The sequence below is a fragment of the Hesperophylax consimilis genome, chromosome 27 (genome assembly GCF_061612785.1).
Source record: "Hesperophylax consimilis isolate HC1 chromosome 27, BYU_Hcon_1.0, whole genome shotgun sequence".
In the NCBI taxonomy this organism is placed as follows: Eukaryota; Metazoa; Arthropoda; class Insecta; order Trichoptera; family Limnephilidae; genus Hesperophylax; species Hesperophylax consimilis.
This window is the reverse complement of record NC_142862.1, coordinates 19,690,310-19,712,683: the sequence shown is the minus strand read 5'-3', so window position 1 is coordinate 19,712,683 and position 22,374 is coordinate 19,690,310. Positions and strand designations below refer to the sequence as shown.

The 22,374-nt window shown below is 36.1% G+C and overlaps 1 protein-coding gene across 3 annotated transcripts in view; it reads left to right on the top strand.

Annotated features, from left to right (window-relative positions):
- LOC149410720 (uncharacterized) overlaps window positions 1–22,374 on the top strand; it is a 132,136-nt gene that overhangs the window by 75,687 nt on the left and 34,075 nt on the right. For all 3 annotated transcript variants that reach the window (XM_089648395.1, XM_089648394.1, XM_089648393.1), the window contains exons 3-5: window positions 19,023–19,190; window positions 20,605–20,677; window positions 22,136–22,207. In XM_089648395.1, the coding sequence (XP_089504521.1) occupies window positions 19,023–19,190; window positions 20,605–20,677; window positions 22,136–22,207 (313 nt within the window). The remainder of the gene's footprint in view (window positions 1–19,022; window positions 19,191–20,604; window positions 20,678–22,135; window positions 22,208–22,374) is intronic.

Sequence of the window (22,374 nt, the reverse complement as noted above, 5' to 3'; positions counted from 1 at the left end):
GTATTTCACTATGTCGGGCTAAATATCTGACTAGCTAGCCGTTGGCTGGCTTTAAAGATCAGAATAACTTCGTTATTCAACGGCGACCGTTTCACCATTGTTGCCGAGCTTCCTGATAGATAACACTCGAAATAGTCTGGCAACATCGCAAAATGTTTGCAGTTACCCAATCTACTACAACGCCTGTCATGTTTTTGCCGCAATGTCTATGGAATGCTAGCGTCAACGCCAATTGACAAGTTTCCCGCCACTTAGTACTTAGTGCTTAGTCAGAACATAATCAGAGATAGTGAAATGCCCCCTTAGTCAACCGTTTCTTATAACAAACAAATAATAATATTAATAAAATGGGTGTCGAAACTTGGATGAAACCAGGAGAAATTCTACTTTACTATAATGTACATATTAATACTTCCGGACGGTTTTTGATACATCCTGTAGTTCTCTTACATATTGTATGCGAATCGATTTTCCATATCTTACATGATAATCTAATATTTAGTTAGTTGGGCATCCCAAGTCGAAACCGCCACCACCCCCTATAAAGTAGGCTTCATTATTACCTGAGTGTTGTACCAATTTAACACGCCCTTGTAAATATAGGGTCGTTATGAAATCTTATCCTAAGTGCTTTCTGCAGGTGAATTGGTGATTATTCGGAATGATCAGGGAAATGGCGGTGGAATTAGAAGAAAAAGAGTTGAGCCGTACTGAGCGTGAGTTGCTTCTGAGTAAGATTGTCCCTCACTCAACCAGAGATCAGTTTATGAACAAAAATACTAATTTTAACTGAACTCTTTCTCCACTACAGAGACTACATTTGTATTAAGTATTAACCAGGGTATTAGCAGAAAAACATTTGGGAGACATCTCCTGTAGATTTTATAATATTTGTTCGAATATGCATTAGTCAGGACCAGCATACAAACTCCACAAATGACGAGACGACAAATTCTACAAATGCATTTGCCAAGGTCTTACGTACTCTGTATCTGTTCACATTAATGTACATTCGGCAGACCAGTACACAAATTAATGCAACAATTCAATTTTGAGACCACTCAAGCATTTACCCGAGTCTTCGAGGAATCTGATCATATTCTTATAGATTTTATATCTGTTTAAGTGTATATTAGGCAGATCAAAATTGAAAGTAATGCAGCAGTTCAATCTGGAGACCACTGGAGACAATCTGCAGAACCAAGTTGAATCGGAGAGAATCTGTTGAGAGATGCCTTCGTATACATTATATATCTGTTCAAAGCACACAAACATGTACAGCAGTTCAATCTGGAGATTAGTGATGCATTTACCTGAGTCTTAACAGAAACTGTTGAAGTGTATATTAGGCATACAGCATACACTACAAACGCACTTGCCATGGTCTTAGCAGAAACTTTATTTGGACACCTTTTTATAGATTTTATTTCTGCTCAAATATACATTAGGCAGACCAGCATAATATATAAACTTTTGCTGTAGTCCCGTCTGGTGACGAGTCTTGACAGAACCTGTTCAGAGGTACTTTCTTGTAGATTTTAAATCTGTTCAAAGTGATGTGCATTCGGCAGACCAGCATACAAATTAATTCAACAATTCAATCCTCAAGCATTTACCTCTCGGAGGCCGTTTATGAAGGATATATGAACATCTCCCGTCTGCAGAGGGCTATCGTGGGGGACTCCATCCAGGCAACCATGGCAGTGATGATTGTATTATTCGATCGGCGTAGTCTAGCGCCATAAGCTTTCCGTGTAGTGGCGAAGAAGCACTCTGAAAGAGTGTACTCCTCCCTCCAGGAACATTTCCGTAGCGCTGCAGTATCTCGGTAGGCGGAATAGTTGTAATTGTAAGCGACTTTTAATTTATGCCATTGGGATGCAGTGTAATCTACCCACAGTTCTGACATGTACAGCGAAGTGCAGAATGCGTTGAATAGTATCATTTAGACGTTTGTACTGCAAAAGTGAAAACGCCTTGACAGCATACCTGCTCTAACGGATGTCGCTCTTCTTTGTCTTTCCATTATTTGTTATAGATTGTATGACTGTTCAGGTGTAAATTAGACAGACCAGTATACAAACTAGCAGTAGCAGTCCAAACTGGAATCTTTGCAGAATCTTTTAGGTTATGAGACACCTTCCAATATATTTTATATAAAATGTTATCGAATTAATTTCAAATAAATCGCATAAAAACACCAGCATATTGTCTGCGCACTAGTTAAGATGATAGTATTATTGTAATTTGAAGAGTGGGCGGAGTGCCTTTAGCTGGCAGGCCTCAGTGGCCAAATATGGGCCCGACCGCGGAACAACTTTGCCATACTAATCTCAATAACAATATTATTATTATCATTTTCCCGGGGTTGCCCGGTCGAAAAGCTGTTCGAGATTTAGAAATAATGTGAGGATTTCTGGGCAAAGTCTATAAATTCGACCGTCCATATGAAATCAACAAATATAGTGTTAACAAATTATTATCAGCAATAATTAGTCGCCTGAAATATCAATACAAACTGTTGTCTGTGGCTCAGTTGTCAGATGCTCTAAACCAGTGCTCCGCAACCTTTTCTCACCTACGACACACCAAATTTCTTCCTAGAATTCCGCGGCACACCGAAAGCTAAAATATATAGGTATTAAATTGATACACAAATTTTACAATAATTTCTTGTTTTTTATTTGAAAAGTATACACACATACATATAACTAATATATTTATTTTTACGCAATCTTAATAATTATCATAAAATAATAATAAATTAATGAGCGATTAATTGTTAAATTAACCTGCGCTTGTTTCAATGAACATAAAAGTTTTATGTTCGGCTCGATTTTTGTCAGCGCAACCCGAAGTTCTTGGTCAAGACCTTTTAAGCATGACCGCTTATAATTTTTAATTAATACAAGCGTCGAAAAACATTGCTCACATAAATATGTCGTTGAAAATGGAATGCTTTGACGGAAATGCGAGGATATTCTTTTTTAACGTAAAACCAGAAAACATCTAATGGATCTTCGGAGAAGTGAAGTTTTAGTGTCATGTCATTATTTAAATCCGTAAATTCCTCTAGAATTTGCAGAGGCAGTGCTTCTGTAGAATTTATTGCATTGGTTGCAAAAGGATTTCGAATCCAATCGTATTGTTCCGTATTAATGGAATAAAAATACTGACCAAATTTCTGCTGAAGCATACTTAAATTTTGTTGGGCCAGATCCACAGTTAATTGTTTGTTTTCAATTGTACTTGTTGTTGGTCCTTTGGTACATTTCCAAACATCCTTTTTGCAACTCTTTCTGCCATAGTTCGTTATTAAGTTCATTCAAATGCTTGAATATATCAGCCATGTATGCAAGTTTGGCTATCCAGGAATTATCATCGAGGTGCTGAAATAGTTTGGACATATTTTGATTTAAAAGAAATTCACACACCTCGTGACGAAGCTCAAACAATCTATTCAAAACTTTGCCTCGGGATAGCAAACGAATTTCAGTATAAAATAAGAATTCATATTCGGCTCCCATTTCTGCCCAGAGTATTCCAAAGATTCGCGAGTTTAGGGCTCTTGATTTAATTATGTTTACGATTTTAATGCATTCATTCATCGTGTTCAAAAGTTTCTCCGGTAAATTTTTGACCAACAATGCTTTGCGATGTATGCAGCAGTGTGTAAATTGTAACGTTGGATTTTTTTGTTTTACACAAGAGACAAAACCCTTTTTACTACCCGTCGTTGCCGCAGCGCCATCCGTGCAAACAGCAATGCAATTGCTCCATTTCATATTATGCATTTTGAAGAAATCATCGGTTACTTGAAAAATTTCTTCATCGGTAGTTCGTTTTGAACCTCCTTACAAAATAAATAATGTTCTTTAATAAAGTCCTCGTCAACAAAACGTACAATAGCTATCAACTGTGCTTTATTTTTAATATCGGTTGTTTCGTCGATCTGAAGCGCAAATTTTTCAGCCAATAACAGTTTTCTAATCAGTGTTCCTAATATATTGTGAATACGTCTTTTAACAGTATCGGCAGACAATCAAAAATAGACAATATTATGAAAAATATTTTGTGATTGTGTATTAAATACATAATGAAATATTGTAAAATGTCAAATACATTGAATTTAACCGCGGCACACCTGTGTCCGGCTCACGGCACACCAGTGTGTCACGGCACACCGGTTGCGGAGCACTGCTCTAAACCACTGAGCCACGTCGGCTTATTTCCAACCCGCCAAATAATTCAATATGTACCAGTACCTATTTCAATCAACGATTACTGCTTATTATATTTTTTTGAATTTTTGTAGGAAAGGCTTTGTTTGTGTTAAATTTCCCACTACTTCTCCCACCTTCGTGCGGGTTCAATTCCCGTCGGCAGCATTTATTTTTACTCGGGAGATATTTTCAATTTGTATTGATATTTCAGGCGACTAATTATTGCTTATAATAATTTGTTATCCTTTGTGCTATCCATATAACCTTGTCTTATAAACATTAGTTTATCATTAAAAAAATAAAAGTATATTGTTGTTTTATATATTGCATTAAATCCTATTTATTTAATTGGAGAAATATATTATCAAAAACAGTAAAAAAGAGACTGTAAACAGCTCTACTGAAAATCTACAAATATGAACATCCGACATTTTTCGTCAGGACCGTCAAATTGTTGTGTGTCTATTGAATCCACTTGAAAACGAGCCGTTTTGGATTTTCTAAATCTTATTTTTTTAAAGAAAGGTAAAGATTCCCCGGTTACAAATAACGTGACAATATTTTAATTCCTCTCAATTCCATCATTATAAGCGTAAGAGGTTGCTTGTGAAATGATGGATAACTTAGTTTGGAGAGGAATTGAACCCATGACGCCGGGCACGCATTTGTCAACACAACCACTAATCGGTCGTAATCAAAAATACTATTTTCAGGTCGATTGTAACTGTGTTTGTTTTTTGTGTTTAACGCGATGCACTACGTCGTGTAAAATTTTAAATTGAGCCGCTATCAATAACAACCCTTACGTAGATGGCGATAAGGTTTAAATTCCCGCTTAACACCATCCGCCTGTTTTGATTTATGCAAGAAAAAAACATGGCCAAAAAGTGCCTTTTATTTTATTTTGTGGATGTTCAGGCATAAATTTTAATTTTTTTTTCGATCATTTTATAAATAACTTAATTTTCCACATTATAAAATAAAATTATAACCGAAAATGGGTTCGTAAGTAGGAGATATTGAACTTTAAAGCAGTTTACTTAGGCCTTATACATTATTTTTTTCTGGGCTTATAAAAAGACTTATCTAAAAAATACTCTATTATTTCAAAGGCCAAGATGTATTCTACTCGCAGTATTTAATTAAAGCATCTGAAACATTTCTAGGCGACCAAATTTTCAAACCAAAAACACATGATTTTGCATTACTACGTATGGCTTCGCCTATGTAATTTTCAAAATTATTATCAAGATATATTATCAAGAAATCAGACAAGCTATAAAATACCTAATTATATATGTATTTAAAACAATAATATTTTTACTGACATTTTCAAAATTGGAACTGATGTGTAAAAAAATCAGACGAGACCATAAAAATATGTTAATTCTATTTTCGATGTGTATTTCTTTTGTTTATATTTATTACGGTTAATCTTGACAGTTAAAGTCAGATTTCGTGATTTTCAAGTGTCTGCGCTTTTTAGCTAGCGTACAATTATCAATCTTAATACACATTATATTATCCCGTGATTTTTCACGTGTTTCTGTGCTAGTTAGTCATATTACTTCAATAATGTATATCACGATGAAGCGTAAAGCTGTAATAGGTTCATTATAATAAATAAAAAAATGCACATACTGATAACCATTCTACAACTTGCAGAAGCGTTTATTCACAAACCGACAAACGAACAAATACACCTACATTGCATTTTATTGATATATTACGATAAGCACATGGGCGTAGGTGCTGCCTTCGGTTGGTGTTGTTGCGAATGTGACGATGACGTACTGTCTACTTGGCAGAAAGGGTAGGCAGAGAGGACACTGCGCCATAGCTGTCTTAAAATAAGTATTTTTTTACCGCTACAGTAACATGTCTGTTAACGGTTAGCCAAATTCATGTAAACATTATGAAATGTGATTTGTTTTAGAATTGTAGCTTAGATTTTAAACACATTATTTGATTTAAGTCGACTTGGCGTCTTGCACCACAAAATTTAAGTCGTTAAATGCGTTTAAAGAACTGTCAAAGTTAAATACCCAAAATGGGCTGTTTAACCGAGTTAAACGCGTTTAGCCCGACTCATAAAGCAGTACTGTCAAAAATTGTTTAGGTTATCCCTTAAATTTTTGATTGTGGTTAAAATCTATATCATTTTAATTTGTATTCACAATGAACATTTGGGATTTGTATTCTGACGATGATGAAGAAATTATAGAGTTTATAAGTAGACCGTTTATAGTCAGAGAAGTAAACACAAGAACAAATTTATTTGAAACACTCAGTGCCAAGAAGTTTCAAAGAAGATTTCGTCTCTGTAAAAAAACGACATCATAGTGCAAGAAATTAAACCTCAGTTAAAATTCAACACCAATAAAAACATCAGCGAGGTGCTCGTAACTTGAAGCTAACACTCCTTATCGAGGAGTACTTTGCAAGGTTGTAAACTTCTAATCATACCTACAGCATTCTTATAATACTTTAAAACAATATAATATGTAAAAGAAATAAAAAACAAAATTACTCGGATAATTGTTTTATTTTTAATTCCAACAACAGAAGCTCTTTTTGTCTTATTTCATCATTATGTCTATTTGCTTTAACTTTTTCTTCAAAATAAATGAACACACTATTAAACCACACACACAATCACAAAATATTTTGACACTTCAAGTAAAATGAAACATCGTAGCTGTTTTATTTACGCGTTAATGGCGGTAACCACGCGGTAACTGTTTTACCGACGCGTTAAACACGTTTAACTAAAATTGCCACCGAACTGCGTGGTGCAGGACGCAACTAAACGCATTTAAGTTAAATGTATTTAGGGTCTTAAATACGTTTAGTTAAATACAATTTAAGATAAAATTTGCGATAGTTGGTGCAAGTCGCCCTTAGTGTTATAAATTAGGGTCCTTTTAAATTAAACTCCGTTATTGTTGAGAGCAAACTGAATTATTTTATTCACAATGAATATAAACTTTCACATGATATGACTAGGCACTTTTTACAGTAAAATACTCTAGATATAGGCCAGTTCCTATGATTCTTTAGGAAAGGTGAAACCTTTGATTGTTTTTGAGCAAGAGAGCGTTTTTAATGAAACCTAACCTTTTATATAACAGACAGTTGACAAACTTCAAATTCAAAAGGCCACAAAACAGGAATCGTCCTTGCCGGCGTGATTTAAATACAAACAAATAGCAGAGGCGAAAACCTTTCATAAATACTATAACCTAACCTTCACAGATGGCACTAATGGTATCTAATTGATCCAAAAATAATACACTTAGATATGGTCTGGAATAACCCTATCGGCGAGATAACAATTGAATTGAATAACGTGAATTGTAGCTGCAAAACGATACCTTAAGCAGGGTACTCACCAAGAGTGTAGCATGTAACGTATCTGATACTGTATCAATCTGCAAGTGGATACGGCTCGTCCACGGTAACCGCGTATCCAGCTACGACCTCCCGGATCCGCCTTTAGTGCTCGCAGTGTGATCGCAGTGAAACCGCCGTCGGCGGATCGCTGCGAGCACACTGCGCTCCACCCGCGAGCGGCTCGCAGTAGGCTCGTGCCTACGTACTCACTTGATACAGTATCAGATACGTTACATGTTACACGGTTAGGTGAGTACCCTGCTTTATGCTGTGTATACTCAGGCCATGGACGTAAAACGCTCTGGACAGAGCATTGAGGGGTTGACAGATTACGCTATAAGTTCAACGTGTTTTATATAACTCCATATTGATCGTCATACAGACCACACTGTCACACCTAAAGAGATGATGTTCTCGAAGTGTGGGCGTGGCGACGATATGCGCTGTAATCTGCTAGCCAGGCTATATTTGAAAAGTATGCGACCGTAGGCAGGAGAGAGGGTCAGAACAATTCACGGAGCGCCGTAATTATGCGGCTGTCATCTGTCAAAGTAACAGTTCCCCTACAAAGAATTGATATTCCGCGGCAGTCCCCCAATCGATCTGATCTTGAGGAAGATTATAGCGTAGTGTGTCCAACATATAATACGTACATGCCACGCCCAATTTATGCGCTCATAATATAGCGTAATGTGTCTAAGGCCTTGGTGCGATTTTGTATGAATGCTATTGAAGCCAAATCTAGGGTGAGGGGAAATTGCCTGGCAGCCATCTTATATGACAAAATTTTGAAATGATTTGTATGCAAATTTGTATAAAATAAACTATTTTAATTTATTTTTGTATGGTTAACGGCTTATGATTTGTATAGATCTCTACCATCTATCGACCACTCTCACGACACCCGACACTCACGGAGAAATCCAATCGTACCACCCACAACCAAAACTTCACTCGCTCAAAGACACTTTTCATTCCTAGGCCCAAAACTTTACAACTTTATACCTGATGCTTGGAAAAAGGAAAGCATAGGTGCTCTTCGTAAATCGATCACTGTCTGGCTTCACCAATTAGGGAGAAAAGAGTGTGAACTCACTTTTCCAAAAATAAAACAAACAAAATATCAAACACATTAAGAAAACAAGAAAATAAACAAAACTAAAACAAACCAAACAACAAGTTAAAATCTGTTAACTTTATAACTTTTTGCTTTTAATCTTTTATAATAATATTTTTTTATGTACCATTATTTTTTAGTTAAGTATATATATATATATTTTTTAGTTATGTATATATTATATTACTTTTCTTTTTTTTCCTTTCTTTTTTTGTTTTTGTTCTTACAAAATATGTATGCGTGCATGAATACTAACTCAATTTTGACTGTCCTAAAACGGGAACTCCTCCTAGTTGGGCAGTCAAAGTATTTTTTATGTATATACATGTGTCATTGTATCATCACCTGTACTCATTGATGTAGTATTTAGTCTATGCCTGTACTAAATAAATAAATAAATAAAATAAATAAATAAATTTGATGAGACAGGGAATGGGACATGTAAATAATTTTTTAATTAGGATTTGGCTTTTGCACACATCTTCCCCATCACCCCGCGCCTTCAAATTGTTTTCGAATAGCTCCGTCCATTGCTTTTAGTTAAGTTATTGATTCCACCAAACCATTCAGTGAACATATTTTACTATTAGCTATTATAAAATAACTAGCTGTACCCCGCCAAGCGTTGCGGTGGCTCAGTCTGTCTCTGAAGATAGAGAAAAAATAGCGCGTGTTGCTTTTACGTCCAACATATGGCGCTGTTTAAAAAAAACATATTTTTACCTGTATTTTCATTTTTACTACATAATGTATGTAAAAACACACGCGTAATTGAATGCAACGTTGTGTCAAAATTTCAAAGCAATCGGAGAAGCACTTTCGGAGATTTAAAATTAAAAAAAAAAAACAACATTTTTAGTTATATATATATATAAATTTGGTTAATGTATCTATCTTTATATATTATAGATACATTGACCGCTTTTAATGCCCACATAAATTTATTTCTAATTTTATTAATAAGCTTTATAGAAAAATACCTATATTAAGTCAGAAAATAAGGACCAGAGCTATGCACTAAATATTCGTGACATTTGCCTGGAAAACAGGAATAAAAGTACTAAGGAGCTACGCTAGTAAGTTACGGAGTGCGAAGGACTAAAATTATAAATGAAGCCGGAGTTAATATTTCTGCTAGAATGCATTCAGAGCGCACCATAAATTGTGCAAGCTGTAACTGACGCCAAGGAAAGTTCTACTAAATTAACAGTCTTACTAAAAAACGTTATATTATGCGCGCTTAAGGTGGGAACAGTGAATATTACCATAGCGTTTGTTTAAAACGGTCTTAAACCTGGCTCAAGGCCGGCTTTACCACACGAAAGTTGAACGTGCGTGTAAGAGTCTAACTAGTGAGAGATTTTTCTAAACGTTTTTGCATTGTGTTTTTTTCTCAAATACGTATTATAAAACATAAAATAATTTATTTTTAATTGTATATGAAATACCAAATTTAACTAAAAAAAACGAATAAAATAAAATTGTTGCTCCAAATGAGTAACTAATAATTTGGGCGCCATACTGCATACTGGGTAGTACTGAATCAACCCAGGTATTTCAGTAGAGGTGATTGAATTATTCCGTCTGCTATATTTAAGTGTGTGGAATTCCACGTCTCCAATGTTTGTCTCGTTCCTCAGTTCTGTTTACATCTGATGACAGTCATCTGGTTGAAGTTTGTCGCGTTTTTTCTCTAGCGTCGAGAAGCGCGCTTTTTCGAACATGCAAATAATAAGTTCTGTTCTTCGTTTAGATATTCAAATTATTTGGAACTTTGGCTCCAAGATCAGACAAATTATTGTTGTTTCACAGAATTTGAACAATTCATCAAACTTCAACGTTCTTTTCGGTTACTGTGTTAGTCCTATTCAAGTTATGTTATTATATCATTATAGGCTAGTTGCTTGACAGAATTGAAATAATATTAGTAATTGAAAAATCTTTCACAGAACTTGAATATTAACTTTTAAATTTTAAGAATTGTTCAAATTCTCTGAAACAACCCGCCCAAATCTGCCAGTACCCGAAGTTGTTTACCCTTCGATTCCTGGGCATATTTGGAGTAAATGAAGATGTTATTTTGCTATCCCGTGATATATATTTTTTTCAATTAAAACAACAACAAATAATAATCTTTATCACACGCGGCCACTGATGGATGACACTGCCACACGTCGCAACGGATCGCGTGATACGCGCTCTACCTCGTACGTACGGTGCTAATGGAACGTGAGCTAGGCTGTTGCGACGTGTGATGGAAAAAATATTTTTTTGTTTTTAATTGAAAAAAAATATCATCCGATGGTATAATGACCGTAACATTTTTTCATACTCAGGAATCACTTGACAAAATTTTTCGGGTACGTGCTGATGATACGCTCGAATACAATTCAGTATCACCCTCGTGAAAGATCATTATTCAGAATCGAAACTGTGTTTCAAATGGCTTTATCCATGTTTGGCGATCAAAACTGAATAGTCAGGTACTTTCACACCTTCCTTTTCCCCATCTCCTTCCCTTCCTACTACCTTAAACCTCCCAAAATACCCCAATTGGAGATGCCACTGGCTCCAGACGGTTGGGAGTAATTAGGACACTCTTGTTCTGCAATCACTAAATAAATAACTAACTCAAAATCACGCCGTTTCCCAGCAGGGGTAGGCAGAGAGAACGGACCACCTAACAACTCGGTCTTGTCACACACTCCTTGCCTCATTCACATTCATACACACTCTTATATTATTTATTGACTCTTGATATGGCCCGACTCAAGCATCTGATTCACTTGATTGTGAATATTGCACGATCACTAAAAAAATTACAAATATTCACCAATACACACAATTATAAGTTTGGATTGTTTAGTTCTATCATCTATTCATTAAGTTATATACTAAAGGGTTTTCCAATAAGAGGTGTTATTTTGAATAGCCCGCTATTTCGGTAGATGTTACTTTTGAAGCTGTCATTTTTTGACATTTGATAAGTAGAAACTACGCCATTAATAAAAATGGAACGATTCACGCTTCAACAACGCATTGAAATTATTAAAATTCACTTGAGTGAATCAAATGCAAATCATCTTGAGTGATGAGGCCCATTTCCACCTCGGTGGCTTCGTCAACAAGCGAAATTGTCGCATCTGGGGCTCGGGAAACCCAAGAGTTATTGTTGAAAAGCCTCTCTATCCTCAACGTGTGACTGTTTGGTGCGGTTTATGGTCTGGTGGAGTCATTGGACCTTACTTTTTCGAAAATGAGGCTGGAGCAACAGTTACGGTGAATGGATTGCGCTATCGAGAGATGATTAATGATTTTTTATGGCCGGAATTGGATGGTATTGATCTGGACAACGTTTACTTTCAAAAAGACGGCGCTACGTGCCACACAAGCAACGAAACCATTGATATTTTACGATTGAATATCAAAATAACACCTCTTATTGGAAAACCCTGTATATCTATATAAATAAAAATGTTAAAAATTTAAAATCTCAGAAAGTTCTTTACCGATTGCTTTGAACGTTTGACACAACGTTTCATACGAATACGAGTTTGTTTTTATATAGATGTTACCTGTGAAAAAAAGAGTTTTTTTTTAAGCAGCGCCATCTGTTGGACGTAAAAGCAACTAGCGCTATTGTTTATCTATTTGCACAGATGTACTGAGCCCCGGCAGCGTGCGGCGGTGTACAGCTAGTTAGTAATAATAATATTATAGTAGTGCACTGTACACCGTGAGTTACCAAACACCGTGTTCAGCAACCTAAACCCCAGCAATAGCATTCCACTATCTGGCGTAGGGAGGTATTAAACATCCCTAGAATGTTCTTTCCGCGTTCTAAACACGCCACAAAAACATTGACCTTCTACTGTAATCAAAATCTACCAATTGCTTAGATTACCAATCGCTAATCGTATTACAATAATAATAATTATTTTGTAGGTAATATGTAAGTAATAAGGAAATGATTAAATTAATGACCTCGAATCCACTGAAGACATAAACGCATAGAAGTGTATTGGAAATTGGAGGCGAGTCCGCGTGTCCAAATAATGTTTCCTTAAGGAGTCTTCTTCAACGTCAACCAAATAATGACCTTCTATCTTAAATAATAGTATATTTTTATCTTATAGTTAGTTTTAATAGTTAAAATAATTATCAAAGTTTTAAGACCCGAAAACGCATCAAATCTATGGACGTGACTCGTGACGGCACCAGTCTCAAAAAGCCTACTTTTTTTTCAACCGGCGCTTTATTTTGTCTGATTATGGAATCCCACAAGGTACACTACTGGGTCCAATATTAATCATTTTATATGTAAACGGGATATTTTATGGAGAAGTTTTTATTCTTAAGATTACCCGCTTTTAACATTGCATAACTCTAGTTAAAAGCATATCGTCATTAATCTTTGAATTTAATTATTGAACCAAAATTATTGTAAATTATTTTTTTCAGTATGGTTGGGTAATCAAAAAATGCCCAGAATCCCCGCATTTTCGACACAAAAAGGTTCTCCCCGCAAAAAACCCAATTATAAAATAAAATAACACGGAATTGGGGAAATTGACCACGAATTGACAACCTGGATGTGGATATTTTAGACCATAGATATATTACTCGCGTAGACTGGTTGTGATGAATCAGCAGCTTCAGTAGTACCAACCAAACGGTGTGTTTTAATGGGATGGTGTTTTATTAGTGTTTTATCACGATTTATAAATTCTACGCATAATAATATACAATAACTAGCTAACTTGTATATTTAGAATCAGTGTTTGTTGATCTATATGAATATATATTTTTAAGCCATTATATTTTTCACTGGAGTTCCTTATTCTCGTGAAATGGGTCGCACACACTTTAAAATATCGAAATCGTATATTTTTTATGTGATTTCCGCACATAATGTGAATATAAGTGTAATCGAATGACCATTTCATAATGAAATTAGTATCTGAACAGATCACTGCACTAAGGAGAAATATGTCGCCAAAGTAGAGAGGACTCACAGCGCATCTGTAGAACAATTCTCTTCTCGGTACTGGTTGATTTCACAGTCTTTTGTGATTCAGATTTCAATCTGTAAAAAAATTAAACAAAATAAATACAGAATTATTATTAAAATAAAATAATTTTGGTACCTAAGTACTTGATTTTATCGCTTGGTTCCCACAATCAGTTCCCACAGTCACATAATTTTTCATGTAAATTGGCGAATTCAGTTTTCTCTCAAATCGGTATAGTTGAAATATCTGTTCAGTGGTTGGACCTTGCCGCATAAGAACAAGGTCAGAAAACATTCTGCTTACTTAACGGTTCACCGGTCTGACCTGACCTGATTTGTGTAGGTTTTTGGGGTAACATAATGAGGTGCACGGTTCTTCTTTATTCTGTGGGAGCAGGGGTGTAGAAAATCTGAGGCAAGATGCCAACTTTCCGAATGAGGTGGTATTTTACAATTCGCCGCCGCCTTCCCGGTGTCCGCCACGCGGCCGCCTGCCCTCTCTACAAACACACAGAGACTCTCCTTTATACAGGGTGTATCGGCACTAACCCGACAAACTTTAACCAGCTATTCCTTAGCACATTTGGAGTAAAAAATGTTATGGGCACTTTGCTGTCCGGTAGCAATTTTTTTTTCAATTAAAAACAAAAAAAAATTTTAAATGTCCACACTACATCACTGTCATTGGCATTTCTTTTCGTGTTCAACAGCTGTTATAAGCAAGTATGTCGATAAGCGTCTTCGCTCTTTCGCACACACTAAATAATAATAGTTAAAAATGAGACGAATGGTGCCGTGCCATTTCGTTGTGATTGTAAAAGTGCGCCAATATAGGTACACACGTGCATTATTCAACGGAATTCGAATAAAATATTGCCAGATGGGTTTTCAAACTTTGACAAAGGATAAAACAGTGGTGACATGTGGTGAAAATATGAATAATAATTTTTTTATTAAAAAAAAACGTTACCGGACAGCAAAGTGCATATAAGATTTTTTACTCCAAATATGCTAAGGAATAGCTGGTTAAAGTTTGTCGGGTACGTGCCGATACACCCTGTATAAAAAGATGTATCCAATGAATAAGCTATCAAGAGGGTGATAAAATACTCCCTGAGATGGATGAGGGAATTACAAAAATGAAGCAATGGTTGATGCCTTCAGTATCGCCCACCGCCTGGTGAAAAAGTCCACTATTCAGAATCAAAATGTTACCTGAAATGGCTTTAAGCCGTGTTTAGTGACCATATATGAATAGATAGGTTATTCCCAACTTTTACCTCCCTCATCTCCTTCCCCTCGCCAGTACATTTATCCTCACAACATAAATTGTGCATGAAGGAAGGAAGATCACGCATGTTTATCGGACTTGTTCGTCGTATCGCGTGTTCGAGTTTGTATCGAGTGCAAGTAACGATACTTCTGGCTCGTGTATGTAGTAGATACGATTAAGCACGTAAAGCTAAATCAAAATCCACTACTCAAATCCAATATGTGTTGGGCCAATGTTTGGCCAATGCGATGGGCGATTTCTGCATTTGCCATTTGAATAAGATAGTTGTGGAAACTATCGCATCAATTTATTTGTACGGCACGTTTAATTATTATCTAAATTTGCTCCAAAGAAAAATGACCGCAAAAGAAATGGCGCAAAAGAAGTTGGTGGATGCTGACATTGATGACTGGCGGATGAGGCCAACGTGTGAACACTGTTAGTGGGTCGGCGGCTAGATCCTTTGATGTGTGCACGAAAAACCGATACTAATCGGTTGGTCGGCCAACGTTGCCGGCTAACGCGATGCAACGGCCAATATACGCCAAGACATGGAATATAGAATAACACGAGAAGTGCCTTGAGGGCGTGTTTCGTGATCCAAATACAGGGTTTTCCAACAAGAGGTGTTATTTTGAATAGCCCGCTATTTCGGTAGATGTTACTTTTGAAGCTGTCATTGACAAGTAGAAACTACGCCATTAATAAAAATTGAACGATACACGCTTCAACAACGCATTGAAATTATTAAAATTCACTTGAGTGAATCAAATGCTAATCATCTTGAGTGATGAGGCCCATTTCCACCTCGGTGGCTTCGTCAACAAGCAAAATTGTCGCATCTGGGGCTCGGAAAATCCAAGAGTTATTGTTGAAAAGCCTCTCTATCCTCAACGTGTGACTGTTTGGTGCGGTTTATGGTCCGGCGGAGTCATTAGACCTTACTTTTTCGAAAATGAGGCTGTAGCAACAGTTACGGTGAATGGATTGCGCTATCGAGAGATGATTTATGATTTTTTATGGCCGGAATTGGATGGTATTGATCTGGACAACGTTTACTTTCAACAAGACGGCGCTACGTGCCACACAAGCAACGAAACCATTGATATTTTACGATTGAATATCAAAATAACACCTCTTATTGGATAACCCTGTATAAGCCCAATTTGGGTCTGTTTCCGTACAAAACTGTGCTTCACCGCGGTTATGAAATTAAAATGGGATGGTGATATACACTTTCAGGCAAGTGTAAGAGAGACAGACCGCGTGCTAAATGGTCTAGAACTACAAAGCACTAAGTCAGTGGCACGTTTGTTTCCATTCAAAATTATATGGAAGGCAAGCGCATTGGCCCAGCACCTTGGCCTAATGGTACGTAAATATTTGCGAATCGAAACGCGAACCGAGCCATAATACGATTATTTTCCAGTCGGTGGAAGTGCCGTGAAGTGGTCGTTCATCTTGAAATCCCTGAAGATTGGCACCGAAACTTCACACTGTTTGAACTGGCTGCACACGCGATGTGTCTGAACTATAATTTACAAACACGCGAACAATAAAACGTTCGCTGACTTATAGCGTTTGGCACGATGCTCAATAATTGATCAATGAATGGATGCTCCCCTTTTACAGGGCGATACACCGGCGAAATTTTCAGGCGAAGCAATTCGAACTAAATCCTTACATACACTCCTTACGCTCATTACCGCTTAAAGTCGGCCGCCTGTTACGCTTTATCAAAAAGGATGTTTTGTTTTATGTTTAGAAGCCCAGGCACAAATATTTAAATGTTTTCTGATGACCCCAGTGTTAATGTTCCTTGCAAATGTTCCTAACCTAACCTAACCTTTTAATAAACTTACTTATTTGTGTTTGAGTTCTTTCCACTGTGCAACTTGGAACATTTTGGCAGGGAATATCTTAACTGGGGACATTTTTACTGGGAACATTTTGACGATGACATTTTGGTAGGGAACATCTTAACTGGGGTCATTTTTACTGGTAACATTTTGACGATGACATTTTGGTAGGGAACATCTTAACTGGGGACATTTTTACTGGTAACATTTTGACGATGACATTTTGGTAGGGAACATCTTAACTGCGGACATTTTTACTGGGAACATTTTGACGATAAGATTTTGGTAGGGAACATCTTAACTAGGGACTTTTTTACTGTGAACATTTTGACGATGACATTTTGATAGGGAACATCTTAACTGGGGACATTTTTACTGGGAACATTTTGACAATGACATTTTGGTAGGGAACAACTGAGGACATTTTTATTGGGAATATTTTGGGAACGTTATTCACGGCCACTGTTGCGAATGTATCTTTTTTATTTTGTGTTTTTTTCTGTTTCATATTTTCATTGGGAATTATTACATTTAAAAGTAATTATATTACAGTGAATTGTAAAGCTTAAATAAGATAATCCTAATTTTATTAAAATGAAAAATATAACAAAAGTGCATTATTTAGGATTGTTTCGCCAATACAATTTATACTGACTTTAGCAAAGCCTTTGATACTGTTTCTAATCGCATTTTAATGGAAAAATTAGAACACTTGGGAATAAGCTTTCTCGAATGGCTTAGAAGTTACTTATCATACAGAAAATTATCTGTAAAAATTACCTCCACAACTTCTTACACTTTTTTGCCTTAAGTGGGGTCCCCCAAGGTTCCCACCTAGGACCAATTCTTTTCCTACTATTTATTAATGAAATTTCACTAATTTTCGATAATATTCACTTTCTTCTATTCGCCGACGATCTAAAGATGTTTAAATCGATCGGTAATTCTTCTGATTGTTTAACTCTACAAATGAACTTAAATAAACTTTATTAATGGTGCATCGTAAACAAATTACATCTTAATATCAACAAATGCCAAACGATCAGTTTCCATAGATCTAAAACCCTTTTATTATTCGACTACTCAATTAACAATGCCAATCTAAAAAGAGTCTTTGAATTCAATGACCTTGGCGTTATCTTTGACTCCAAATTAAGCTTCTTGAATCACATTAATAGCATTACATACATTTTATAAGCACTTCATTCTTGCTTATACTACTTTATTGTATATTATACAGTACAGATTGCTACTTATATTTTATTTATATCTCTTTTTTTCATACTTTTAACCTTACTACTATTTACTGATTATACCATTATACTTACATTTATATTGTTGCATTCCTTATGTTGCTGTACTATTCTCTGTAATTTAGTATGTGAATGGCACATGTTGTGCCGTATATGTGAAAATAAATAAATTACCAGTAAGGGATTACAAATGCTTGGATTTATTCTCAGAATCGCTAAAGACTTTAATAACATAAAAAAACTATAAAATTACTATACATGTCTCTGGTTAGAAGTCAGGTTGAATACAATTAAACCATTTGGTGTCCTCATTTCAACTCTCATTGTTTACAAATTGAAAAAATTCAAAATAAATTTTTACGTTTTATTAATTTCAAAATTGGTATTCCTATTATTGAAATCAATTATGTCAATTTACGCAGTAAACTTAACTCATCGAAATTATCTGAAAGGCGAAAAATATTTGATCTCCTTTTATTATATAAAATTGTTCATTCAAGGTTGGACTGCCCTGACAATATAAATTTGCTATCTTTACATATACCTCCAAAATGTACTAGACGGAATATTTTATTCTACAACAATAACTTGCTACAAATTCTGTGTTAGAATGAATACATAGGTTGGGCAATGAACTAAGTGATGTCGCTGACATATTTGATTTAAACTTCAATACATTTAAAGCCAAATTAGTCCACCATTTTTTAAATGTAAATAATGTATGAGAAATCATTATATTTTATTTCGATTTTCTATTGTTTGTTTTATACTGTTGTTAAAAATGAAATTTGTAATTGTTATGTACTGAAAAGTCCAATAGGGCATCAATAAATAAATAAATAAATATCTTCAACTTAAAAAAAATAATTAGTTAATGTATTGCTTGTTCACAGCATCAACAAGATTCGAACCCTGGTGGACTTTCAGCACTGCCAGCGGCTGAAGGAGCTATATGTGCGCAAGAACCGCGTGGCGGACTTATCCGAGATCCGGCACCTGAAGATGATCCCCTCGCTGCGCATCCTGTGGCTCGGAGAGAACCCGTGCGCCGAGGATGCCAAGTGAGCCATTACACTTGTTTATTAATCAGTCTCATTGGACTGGAACACCTGGCTGTACGTCGGAAGAACCGCCTGTCTAATATCCGATTTTAATGGCATCAATGTTATGTTTTCCCCATCAAAGGCCCACGTCCACCTTTATGCCATCAATATCCTATTTTCCACATCAAAGGTCCATGTCCACCTTTATTCCATCAATATCCTATATTCTACATCAAAGACCCATGTCCACCTCTACTCCCTCAATGTGCGATTTTCCCCATCAAAGTCTCGTGCCATCAATATCCTATATTCTACATCAAAGACCCATGTCCACCTCTACTCCCTCAATGTGCGATTTTCCCCATCAAAGTCTCGTGCCATCAATATCCTATATTCTACATCAATGGTCCATGTCCACCTGTACTCCCTCAATGTCCTATTTCCCCCATAAAAGTCCCATGTCCACCTCTACTATGTCCTATTTTCCCCATCAAATTTTCATGACATCAATATCCTATTTCCCCCATCAAAGGCCCATGTCCACCTCTACTCCCTAAATGTTCTATTTTCCTCATCAATATCCCATTTTCCCCATCAAAGGCACATGTCCACCTCTACTACTTAAATGTTGTATTTTTTCCATCAATATCCTTTTTTCCCCATCAAAGTCTTATGCCATCAATATCCCTTTTTCCTCATCAGAGGCCCATATCCACCTTTATGCCATTATTGTCCTATTTTCCCCATTAATGATCTATTTCCACCATTATGACATAAATGTCATAATTTTCCTTACTTATTTGCCTTACTTATGCCGTGTAATCTTCTCCCCATCAAAGGCCCATTTCCACCTTTATTCCATCAATGATTTATTTTCCGCATCCAAGGCCCATGTCCACCCTTACGACATCAATATTCTATTTTTCCCATCAAAGGCCCATATCCACCCTTAAGCCATTAATACCCTTTATTCCCCATTTTGGTCCTTTTACACATTTTTCTCTTAGTCCTGATTTCCCCATCAAAAGTCCTTATCCACCCTTTTGCCATCAGTGTTCTCTTCTCCCCATCAAAAATGCACATTTCCACCTTTATACCAAAAATTTTCTGTTTCCTCGTGAAAGGCCCATGTCCACCTTTTTCCTACTAAAGTTTTCATTTTTCCATCGAAATTCTCTTTCCTCCCTATTGCTATTAATTTTCTCTTTTCCCCATTAAATGCTTTAAAAAAATGTCTGCTAATTAAATTAAGACCATATTTTCTTCAACTAAGATCTGTCTTTTCGCCATTATGGCTGTCTTATGTCGGTGCCTGACTTTGTACAGATAGGTGTATCATCAATGTTCACCTTTCAAAAGCTTCTTTCTTCAAATTATTTTGTGTTGCACTTTTTATCAACTATTTTTAAAAGATATCCTTTTTATTTTCCAGTTACCGCCTGACTGTCCTCAGAGCACTACCGAGACTGGAAAAACTGGACAACACTCCAGTGGAACCTGATGAGGTTTGTTTTTAGTCATAGATAATAGAAACAAAGGGAGATATCGCATGGAAGCAATATAGGTATGAACAAAGGCGAGGCGGCACTATGCCCACCACTGGGCGCCACTGATTGACAGTAGCATGGGTGAACAATATTAGTGGTACGCGTTATGGAAGCAGTTTCATAATAGTATTGGTTCACGGTCCATCTCAGCACTAACTTTTATCAAATACTCAGTAGGCAGTAGTTAAAAGTAGCAACATTAACTACACTCTGACATAATAGTAGACAAACATTGATGGTTAATAACACTCATAAGATAGCTCATAGGAAAATTAGTCAACTTTAAAAATGCTCAATGGTCCAATTTTTTTACTTTAACCAGTGTTCAGAAATTAGTTGTACTTTCTGAAAGCAGATGATCCTATATCATACCCAAGGCAATTTTATGTTTAAACTTTTTTATTATTTAAAGCAAGGAAGATAATTACACGAAATGGCGATATTTTTGTTATATCTCAAGTTTATGTATCAAAATAGCCATTTATTTAGATTGAAGTTAAATCAAAATAAAACAAAATCTAATTCACATATCAAAATTATTAATTTTAATTTTGATAAACCTAAAAAAGTCGAGTTGTGTTGTTCTTCCTTGCTTGTTTAAAATGAACTATCACCTACAATGTGAAGAACAAATCGGGAGCTTAGGATCACAGGGGCTTAACTACAAAAACTGGTGTTTTAAGTTAAGCTTGGTTTAGGTAATGCCATAATCATATTCATTAGTAACATGAAGTTTTTTCTCGTACATAAAGCCATTTAAGAAATACTGTTGGGTATATGAGCATTCCAATCTTTATTTGCGTTTATCTCAAAACTATGTTTTTGTAGATAGGCCACTGTGATCCTAAACCTGCGAAATTTCAAAGAGAAGTCGTTAAGTAGCTTTTTTTTTTTTTTTTTTTTTTTTACAGTAATACCGCACAAGAGTCCCAACTGCTCCCGTCTGGAGCGAGTGAGACTATGGCATCCCCAATTGGGGTATGTTGTGAGGCTGAGGGTATTGGGGAGGGGAGGGAGATGGGGAAGAGGAAGGTGGGGAAGTACCTGGCTATTCAGATCTGGTCACCAAACACGGCTAAAGCCATTTCAAGCAACGTTTCAATTCTGAATGGTGGTCTTACACCAGGGCGATACTGAGAGTATCTTCCACTCTGGAACGTGCCGCAAATATACTATATATTATTTTAAATTATTAATTGTGAAATAACACAAATTAATCAAATAAAATTTATTTGCGCACGCCGGGTTCGAACCCGCGACCTTCGGATCTGTAGTCAAAAGCGTATACCACTAGACCACGCCGGCCGTCTTGATGTTGCCATGGCAAAGAAATTTTTAAGTACCTACCAGTTGAATAAATGTCCAGAATTCTTTGCTGAGCTATACGTGACCTTAACAATTTTTAATGATTTTCAGGTAGAAGAGGCGGCCAGAAAAGGAACTCCAATTTATGATTCCGATGTGGAAGAGGACTACGAACCAGAATTGGTTAGTATTTTTTTCCCCCTCCTATCCCCTCCCCATACACAACATTGCGGGTGCCGTAAAGATTCTTGGCTCTGAGCCCAGAGGTTGAGGATTTGATATTCAGCATTCAAATAAAATTTTCATAAATACAATTGAAATAAATTATTAGCGTAAGGTTTATTAAAGTC